At 36.0% G+C, this 8,881-nt stretch overlaps 2 protein-coding genes across 4 annotated transcripts; one reads left to right on the top strand and one right to left on the bottom strand.

Moving 5' to 3' along the window:
- Positions 1-372: 372 nt before the first annotated feature.
- Positions 373-2,502, bottom strand: RpS6 (ribosomal protein S6). The gene is made up of 5 exons (XM_011636757.3): positions 2,350-2,502; positions 1,747-1,951; positions 1,416-1,561; positions 831-1,031; positions 373-634 (listed from the first exon to the last, which is right to left on the bottom strand). Exons 1-5 carry the CDS (start codon positions 2,353-2,355, stop codon positions 425-427), a joined length of 768 nt encoding a protein of 255 aa, XP_011635059.1. The 5' UTR covers positions 2,356-2,502; the 3' UTR covers positions 373-424.
- A 610-nt stretch (positions 2,503-3,112) lies between these two features.
- Positions 3,113-8,731, top strand: Impbeta11 (importin beta11). 3 transcript variants are annotated; one of them, XM_011636756.3, is made up of 18 exons: positions 3,113-3,365; positions 3,889-4,020; positions 4,238-4,338; positions 4,448-4,561; positions 4,622-5,028; positions 5,129-5,392; positions 5,472-5,627; positions 5,744-5,784; positions 5,887-6,069; positions 6,150-6,261; positions 6,341-6,561; positions 6,643-6,807; positions 6,888-7,080; positions 7,164-7,401; positions 7,471-7,567; positions 7,651-7,910; positions 8,244-8,385; positions 8,460-8,731. In XM_011636756.3, the coding sequence occupies exons 2-18, from the start codon at positions 3,898-3,900 to the stop codon at positions 8,562-8,564; spliced, it is 2,922 nt and encodes a 973-aa protein (XP_011635058.1). In that variant the 5' UTR covers positions 3,113-3,365; positions 3,889-3,897; the 3' UTR covers positions 8,565-8,731. The 3 variants fall into 3 exon arrangements, with proteins under 3 accessions (XP_011635058.1, XP_088939251.1, XP_088939249.1); XM_089083125.1 differs by lacking the exon at positions 3,113-3,365 and adding an exon at positions 3,441-3,577 and having other exon boundaries at positions 8,482-8,731; XM_089083123.1 differs by lacking the exon at positions 3,113-3,365 and adding an exon at positions 3,442-3,577.
- The last annotated feature ends 150 nt before the right edge of the window (positions 8,732-8,881 follow it).

Below are 8,881 nucleotides of genomic sequence, written 5' to 3'. Positions count from 1 at the left end.
CCTGGCTATAGCTGCTGTAGGCAGACTGTCGTTTGTTTTGTTACGTTATGCTTCACAGACGATCTAACGTTTTTCGAGACAATGTGATACGTCGATATGTATTGTCTTTTACTGAGATCGGCCAATTGGCAGAAAGAAAGACGAAAATAAAAAATAAAGTTGTTTCACGATAACAAACTTATTGGATATGGTAAAAATTGTTTCTAGTTACAATATTATAAAAAAAATGAGCTATTGTTAGGACGAATACAACTTTTCAATAACTTATTATGTATTGCATTGAGATCATTCCTATTTATCATTTAACATATTTTTTCCGTAGGATATAATGGTAGTTGAGATATATAATAAAAAACAATAAAATAAACTAGATAGTTGAAATTTTTTTTATTGATGTGTAAATACATTTCGAAAATCCATCAATTTACTGAATTTGTAACATTTGCACCGCTGGTGCAGTTTGGGTTGACGATTTGGATTCACGCAAGGAGGCGCTGCGTCTTCGTTTGAGTTCTTCTTGGCGCCTGTTCTTCGCTTCCTTTTGTCTTTGCGCCAGCAACTTCGCGTACTCTGCCGCTTGTTCCTTACGAGCCAAGCAACGTTTCTTCTTCAGTGCCAGTCGATGTCTTTTCCTCTGTAAAGCATTTAGCAAGGCATTTTTATTACTAAACGTATTGGATCTGTATAAAATTAGTGAATTGTGAAAGTATAATGCTTTGTGATCTTTTATTTATCTCGGCAAATAATGTAATTAATTTAATTATATTTCCGGGGAATCTATCCAAATTTATCCAATATTTTTATAAACTTTTTTATGGAAGATTATGTACCTGAAGAACGATTGGAGTAATCAAGCGCTGAATCTTTGGCGCCTTGAATCGTTCCTTCTTTCCTTCTTTTTGAACCGGTCGTTTTACTACGAACTGTCGAACATCATCCTTTTTGGAAAGATTGAAGAGTTTGCGAATTTTGCTCGCTCTCTTCGGTCCCAGACGACGCGGTACATTCATGTCAGTCAATCCTGGGATTTCCTATAATTTTACATTACAGTAGGAAATTATTATAAACTATTAGTCTTACACTAATTTAAAATTAAAAAATTTCAATTTTTATTTAAAATTTAATAATTAATTTGTTTTAAATTTAGGATCATACAATCTTATTTTATTGTAATAAAATTCAGATTAAATTCATAACAGATGTTTCATTCGTACACTGAGAAAAAGCATGAATAATACAGCAATTTCCCAAATCAAAAAATGAATTTGATCTTCCATACATACGATAGTATTTCAAGAAAATTGATTATCTTGAATACACCCTGAATTGCATGGATTTGTCCTAATCTAATATTTAAAAAAAATATATATATATATATATATATATATATATATATATTTTATCTGATCAATTACCTGTTTGCCTTTTCTTACAATGACAAGAGCTAGTACAGACAAATTGGAGTCTACGATGCAACCACGAACGGATTTGCGTTTACGCTCACCATCTCGTCTTGGTCTATAGCAGGAATGTCCCTTGGAAAGTAGTAAACGCACACGACCTACATACGCAAGTAATATAACGTTAGAAATAATTACTTAATTAATGAAGCTGTAAATATGTAGAAATATATCTATGTAGATTCAAGAGAATATTAAATAATGACAATAAATTAAGAATAAGTCACAAGTATAAGTTATTTTTTGGAATAGTTTTTGATATACATTAATTATTATAATAACCCACCGTTTGTCAGGACACCCTGCTTCATGGGGAAACCTTGTTTGTCGTTACCCCCAGAGATACGAACTACATAGCCCTTCCATTCATCTCCCAGTGCGTCAGCCTCGACTTCAGCACCCATACGCTTCTCATAAAATATTCTGAGCTTGTGCTCATCCGAAATTTCGAACAGCTTCTGACATCCTGTCGCAGGATACGATACGTTCAGCTGTAACAATCGAATGCACGATTAGAACGATTACATACAATTATATTCAAAATTCTAAGTCTAGATTAGGTTAGAGTTCTCATACAGAGAACACAACACGCATTCAGAAAATGAAACAATTTCTCGATACAATAGTCAGTCTTATATATTGTAGGCCAAAATGAACAAGAAAGGCATCATAATTATGCAAAACACGTCATTAACGTAGCAAAAAACAGCACGTTTCATTTTGGATCACCTGGCACTGACGCTTATTTACAGTTGATATTACGGTGTAAATAAATGTAGTTTCAATGAAGATATGAACGTCATCGCGTTCGCCGTATCTTGATGCATCAAGAGAAGCATAAATTTCATGCAAGGGACATACGATTCTTGCGATATTCGTGGATTCTTACCTTCATCGTGATACAACTTAAACGATGCCACGAGCCATGAACGAAAGAGAACAAAACCGTCGGTGCTGCCACTTAGCGTTGCCGGACAAACTCGTATTTTTCACGCATGCGCGGCGTGGCGCATCGGATATCCGGTTTGATAGAGCAAAAATTAAAAAATACGCGTGCAGCGCTTCGCGCCATGAGAGTATTTTATCGATAATGTTGTTTATGGAGATAAGAAAGATATTCTTTAGGAAATGAATAATCGTTTCTGAATTGAACGAAGCAATGTTTGCGATTCTTGAAAATAGATGCGCATTTTACACAGAACGAGACAACCGATGTGTAGTTTCCTTAATCTCGGTTTAATTTACTCTTTTTTTTGGCTTTTTTTTAAAAGTGGATGCTAGAAATGAAGAATTAAATTTATATAGAAAACCATGCTTTAATATACAATCAAAGATCCTATTTATTGTATCTGAGTCATAATACATATAAAATATAAAAGAAATATAGGGAGGGAGATCATAAAGAGAGACGGAAACAAAGTAATTAGCCACCTCTCCTCTTTCAGTGTTAACTGATGGTGAAGCTAATCGGTAGTTAATCACCCTTTATCTCTCGTAAGCGAGGCGCGCGCGTGCGCACGCGACAACTGTCACTATCGTTGTTGTTCTCCCGGCGCGAGGAGGAGGTGAAAGGGAAAGAAAAGAAGAAGAAAAACGAGAGAGGAGCGACGCGCAAGTCGAAGAAGCGGCGCGGGGCGACCGGCGGCAGGGTGGCGGGACGACGGCGGCGGGTCGGGGCGAGGGCGGGAGGAAGGGGACGTTGCGTTTTCCGAACCGAAGGTGCCGTCGACACGTACGTCGCGCGGCGGAGCGTGTGTGCTATACTCCGGTAGACGACAGAGAGGGATCGCGCCGGAGGATTTTCGTTATGTATCGATTTACTACGTAAATACTCTTCCCTTGCGCGCAACGTAGCGGCAAATGGAGCACGCGGAATGAGAGTCTGCGGCACCGATTGCAAGACAGGTAAACGCTCGGCCCTTCCTCCGCTCGCGCACGGCGGCGGCGAAAACGCGGCGCCGTGCTCTCCCTGTTCTCCCCGTTGCGTCGTATAGGTTAGAAGGCACCTCTCGTTCACCAGAACGACTGAGACGACGATCACGACGACGACGACGACGATGACGACGACGACGACGACGACGACGACGACGACGACGACGACGACGATGACGACGACGGTAATTCGTTAGTGGCGTGAAATGATGTAATGCGATCGCGATATTCCGCGCGACGCATCCGCCTCGCCCACGTAGGCTCGCGATCCGTTCCGCGGCCACATGCTCGATATTCCTGGATATTCGCTTCTCGATTTCGGCGGATTGCATCGGACAGTCGATTTTCGTCTCATTTTTTTTCCGGTTGAAACAACGAATGATGAAATTATGTGATGTTAGATAACGAGGAGACAGGGATATCGTTAGAATAAGAATTGCACGTCGAGATGTTATTATATTTCATTTATATCTGATGACACATGATGTTTGTTCAGTACGAAGACATGGAAGCCGCGGTAATAGAAGTTCTACGACAGGCGGTCAGCCAAGACCCCAATGTCCTGAAGTCTGCAGAGCAAACGCTGAAGCAATGGGAGACTCAGCAAGGATTTTATATAGCGTTATATGTAAGTTTTTTTTTATATAAAAAATGTGTTTGTCACTAGCCTGTAAAGTTGGAATATTAATTTTCTATAACATTTTCCATGTACATACTGGATTTATGGAATGTTACATGGAATATATATTTGTATAACGGATAGTATTTTTTAGGACTGCCTTATTATTGTATATTTTTTGGTGTTGATCCGAAAATACGACTGATTACACAAAAATTATTTTTAGAATGTTCTTTCAAATCATTCCTTGGCTATTGAAGTTAGATGGATGGCTGTAGTATATCTAAAGATTGGAGTTGAGAGATACTGGAGAAAAAATGCACCAAAGTAAGAGAAATTTTTTTTTTTAAAAAGGAAGTTTGTTATCTGTATAAGTTAGTTATCATATTGATAAACAGCAGTGTCATATATATATAATAATGTACTGTTACTCTAGCGCAATTGAGGATAATGAGAAGGAATTTTTGCGACAGCATCTGCTCAGAAATTTTGAAGAACCTGTAAATCCACTAGCTGTACAATTAGCAGTCCTTATTGCCAAGATAGCAAGGTATAATATATACAATATATGTAATAAACTAAAATACTAATCTTATTATTTTATGCACAGGTATGATTGTCCTAGAGAATGGGGTACACTAGTTCCAACATTGTTGGAAGTTATAAGACAAGAAAATCTTTTGGCACAGCGTCAGGCGGTATTAACACTGCATCATGTTGTTAAGGCTTTGGCGTCTAGACGCTTGGCTGATGGACAGAGGATCTTCCGAGAATTGACTGCGACTATGTTCAATTTTATTCTAAATCTATGGAATACTTATACTGAATCCTTCCTGATTATGGCATCTAATGGGGCCGATGTCAATCAGACACAAGAAACCTTAGAAAAAGCACTTTTACTATTAAGAATACTTAGACAACTGATTGTATATGGTTTCTCTAAACCATCCGAATCTCAAGATGCCATGTTGTTTTTGAAAGTCGTTTTTGAACGCGCAAAGACCTGCCTTGAGTGTCGTTAGTATTCTTTGCTGTTTAAGAAAAACATTTATTCCTTAACATGTTTAAATGAAATTAGATCTCTATTGTAAAAATGTATAATTTTTTTTTCTTCTAGGAAAAACTTTAGCCTCTAGGGGTGTACAAGTGGACGTGTGCGAAAAATTTATAATACATTTGACCAAAGTTTTATTAGGAGTCTTAGACATGCATCCGTTTTGCTACGTGGAACTCATACCAACTTCTCTAGAGTTCTCCGTTTTTTACTGCTTCACAGAAACTGGCCAAGCGTTAGCATTTGAAAGATTTATTATTCAGTGTCTAAATTTAGTAAAAAGCATTTTATTATCGACATATTACAGACCAGCTAAAGTTATAGAAGGTACATAAGCTGTCATTTTTACTTGTTCATATGATTCATATTTCTTCTGTATTAACGATGTTTTCTTTCATTGAAACAGAGACGAAAGATCCATTGGTTTTGAGGGCGTGTCAATTGAGACAGGAATTTTTTACACCGGAAACATTAACGGAGATATGCTCCAGGCTTGTCACGCATTACTTCCTTTTGACACCTGCGGATCTTGAAATGTGGGATACTCAACCAGAAAGTTTCGGTAAAAACATGGCATTAAACAACGATATAATTATAAATCATTCAGAATAATGTACAAAGATTGAACACAAATGAAATACAGAGATATAGAATATAAAAGATATATGCTTGTTTCAGCCATTGATGACGGTGGAGAGTCATGGAAATATTGTTTGAGGGTAAGTAACTAAAGACATTGTAAAATTAATAAAATATTATATAATTATGGTATGATATGGTATGGTAAATTTCTGGAGATGCAAATATATGTTGTATTGTAGCCTTGCACAGAATCCTTGTTTTTGGCGATCTTCCATCACTTTCGAGACGTTCTCGCTTCGGTTTTGGTTAATTTGATGCGACAGCATCATCAACCTGTCGATCCTAATAACTTGCACGCGATTCTAGTAAAAGATGCGGTCTATCGCGCGGTTGGTCTGGCTGCATTTGATTTATACGACGAGGTAAAAAAATATTATTATCAAGAATTTTATGTATAAAAAATGTTTATTTGATTTACTCAATGTGTTTTTATATAATATAGGTAAACTTTGATCAGTGGTTTTCGACGACTCTAAAGGAGGAATTAAAGATGCGAAGTAACAATTATAAAATTATTAGAAGACGTGTGTGTTGGTTGATTGGTCAATGGACTAGTATGTTGGAAGTTTTATTGAAAAAAAGTACTTGAAATGATTTTTTGTCTGTTATTTTTGTATTACAAATTTTTTGCAGATATCAAATTGAGTGCGGAATTAAGGCCGGAATTGTACAAGCTCATGATAGAAAAGTTGAATCCAGAGGAGGATTTGGGAGTTCGTTTAGCAGCAAGTAATGCTTTGAAACAGGCAATTGATGATTTCCAGTTCAATTCGGAAGAGTTTACTCCCTTCTTGGAACCTGTCTTCTCATTGCTTTTTGCGCTTCTTAAAGAAGTAAATGAATGTGACACAAAAGTACGCATAAATACGATAAATTGGCATTTATTTTCTCAATGTCTTGCAAATTATTTTTAAGAAGGTTTTTCTATTTTTCAGATGCATGTGTTGTATGTATTATCTTTTATTATCGAACGTGTTGGCAGTGGAATTAAACCACACGTTGGTGCACTTAGTTCATATCTACCTGAACTTTGGCAACAATCCGAAATATATAATATGCTGAGATGCGCCATAGTATCGACTCTGATACATTTGGAAAGAGTAAGTATATTATTTATTGGATATATACATAATAGATTAATACTGCTAATCTTTTTCTAATGCTGTTTTAATTATAACAGGCTCTAGGTTCTGAAAGTGTTATTTTAGAACCATTGGTAGTAGGTGTTGTTGCTCTGAGTTGTGACGTTAATCAAGAAGGACATGTTTATTTATTAGAAGACGGATTGGAATTGTGGATAGCCTTATTAGAAAACACACCTACCCCGACACCAGCTATAATGGATCTCTTCAGAAATATGCCAGCATTATTGGGTTAGTAATATAGGTTTGCTATTAATAATTATTAACAGAATCTAATAATTCGTGATGATATCCCTTTTTTCTCTGTCTTTTAGATCAATCCTCGGAGAATTTACGTTTATGTTTGTATATAATTCAGGTTTACGTTTTACTGAGTCCGCAAGATTTTTTCACTCAGAGAGGTTCGGTAGTCATCGAATCACTGAAAACACTTCTTAGTGATTTACGATCGGAGGGTAGAGTGATGGTATTGAAATTATTTGAGATTTGTCTTAGGACTTCCCCTCAACAGGGTGCAGAACTGATAAAGCCCGTTTTGCTAAAGATATTTGAGTAAGTTGTTTCTTTCTAAGGATAATTTCTATCACGGAGATTTAAAATTAAAACGTGATATATTAACAGGAGAGTTTACTATGCCGATGAATACTCATTGGTAATGACCATGCATCTGTCTATCGTCGCGAGAGTTTTATTAGGTTCCCGTGATATTTTTGTACAAGTAAGTAAAATTATATCTCGATTTCGATTTTCATATGTCATTTTCATTGTAAGCACGTTCAATAACGAAAAATATTTTTGCAGGTAATCAGCGATTTAGCGCAGAGTATAGGAACTGAAACGAGGGAAGATGTCGTTCTTGGAAAACTGATACACGGTTGGGTCAACGCAATGCCGCTGGTGCCTCAGACCGAAAGGCGCAAATTACTATCCCTTGCACTCTGTTCTCTCCTTGGAGCGAACAGTCCACCCACAGTTCTTGAATATTTCCCGCAGATAATATCGAATATCGTCGAGACACTTAATGACATCACCAAATTCGATGATATGGGCTATCCTGTCGAGTAAGATCTGAATATCTCTTTACGTATAATACAACGTATATCATATTAATTAGAATAAAAGCATGTTATAATATATAAGATTGAAATTTTTTCTATTAATGCACAAGTCATAATATCTTAATAATTTCATATTTTTTAATAAACTTGAACAATTATTCATTTATTTTTTCGTTCCTTTTATAATTGTTTGGAATTTTTTTTAATCATTGCAAAATATTCCGTCGTTAAACTTACTCGAATATTATATAGTTTCACTCTAACTTTTTAAAGAGAGCAAAATACTCTTTACATATGTCCACAAATGTACAACTAATACATTAAAAATTGTTTTAGTTCCTTAATGATTAGTGATCAGCCCAGTCCTTCGCAATATGAAGATGTGGATTACGAAACTGAGCATGCTCAACGACAAAAGAGACTTGTTTTTAGTGATCCTGTGCATAGTATCTCTTTGAAAGATACGCTCCAAAGTCAGGTACGAATATCTTGCCAACATTTTTTTGGACATTTAAAAGTTATGCAAAGACTGAAGACTTTCAAAATTATTAGTTGATCACGCTGCGAAGTATAGTTGGAGATCATCAATTTGACCAATTGATGCTTACTCTCAATTCCGAAATTGATGAACAACTCAAGGATTACATATCGCTGTGAAGAAACAAGATCAAAATACAATGCAGGAAATATCGACAAATGCTACATAAACGTATGAGAAAGAAGCTTTACAGCGTTCTACTGTAAAACGGTACTATTTTACTGTATAATATTACCATCTGTTTCATTGTATTAATAATGATAATAAAAGTAATCTTGGCCTTGTTTATGTTTCTGAAGCTTACAATATCCAATTTCTTTAAAACGCAGTGACAATAAAATCATATTCTTTCACTTAAAAATGTAAAATTGGATAGGACCGCGAATGAAATTCAGATTTTTGTTTCACACTGTGAAGCCAACTTTTCTAATATTGA

This window comes from Pogonomyrmex barbatus, unplaced genomic scaffold (assembly GCF_055798465.1).
Source record: "Pogonomyrmex barbatus isolate J1 unplaced genomic scaffold, ASM5579846v1 scaffold7, whole genome shotgun sequence".
NCBI lineage: Eukaryota > Metazoa > Arthropoda > Insecta > Hymenoptera > Formicidae > Pogonomyrmex > Pogonomyrmex barbatus.
This window is presented reverse-complemented; position numbering and strand designations above follow the sequence as displayed.

What these genes read in the sequence shown, in the direction of transcription:
- RpS6 (XM_011636757.3), bottom strand. An exon ending in GCAGGGTGTCCTGACAAACG is followed by an intron (nt 1,562 to 1,746) that starts GTGGGTTATTAT and finishes TTGCGTATGTAG; the next exon opens with GTCGTGTGCGTTTACTACTT. An exon ending in TTACTCCAATCGTTCTTCAG is followed by an intron (nt 635 to 830) that starts GTACATAATCTT and finishes AATGCTTTACAG; the next exon opens with AGGAAAAGACATCGACTGGC.
- Impbeta11 (XM_089083123.1), top strand. Translation starts at nt 3,518, where the DNA reads ATGACGACGACGACGACGACGACGACGACGACGACGACGACGACGACG. An exon ending in CTCTGATACATTTGGAAAGA is followed by an intron (nt 6,808 to 6,887) that starts GTAAGTATATTA and finishes TAATTATAACAG; the next exon opens with GCTCTAGGTTCTGAAAGTGT. An exon ending in AAGATACGCTCCAAAGTCAG is followed by an intron (nt 8,386 to 8,459) that starts GTACGAATATCT and finishes CAAAATTATTAG; the next exon opens with TTGATCACGCTGCGAAGTAT.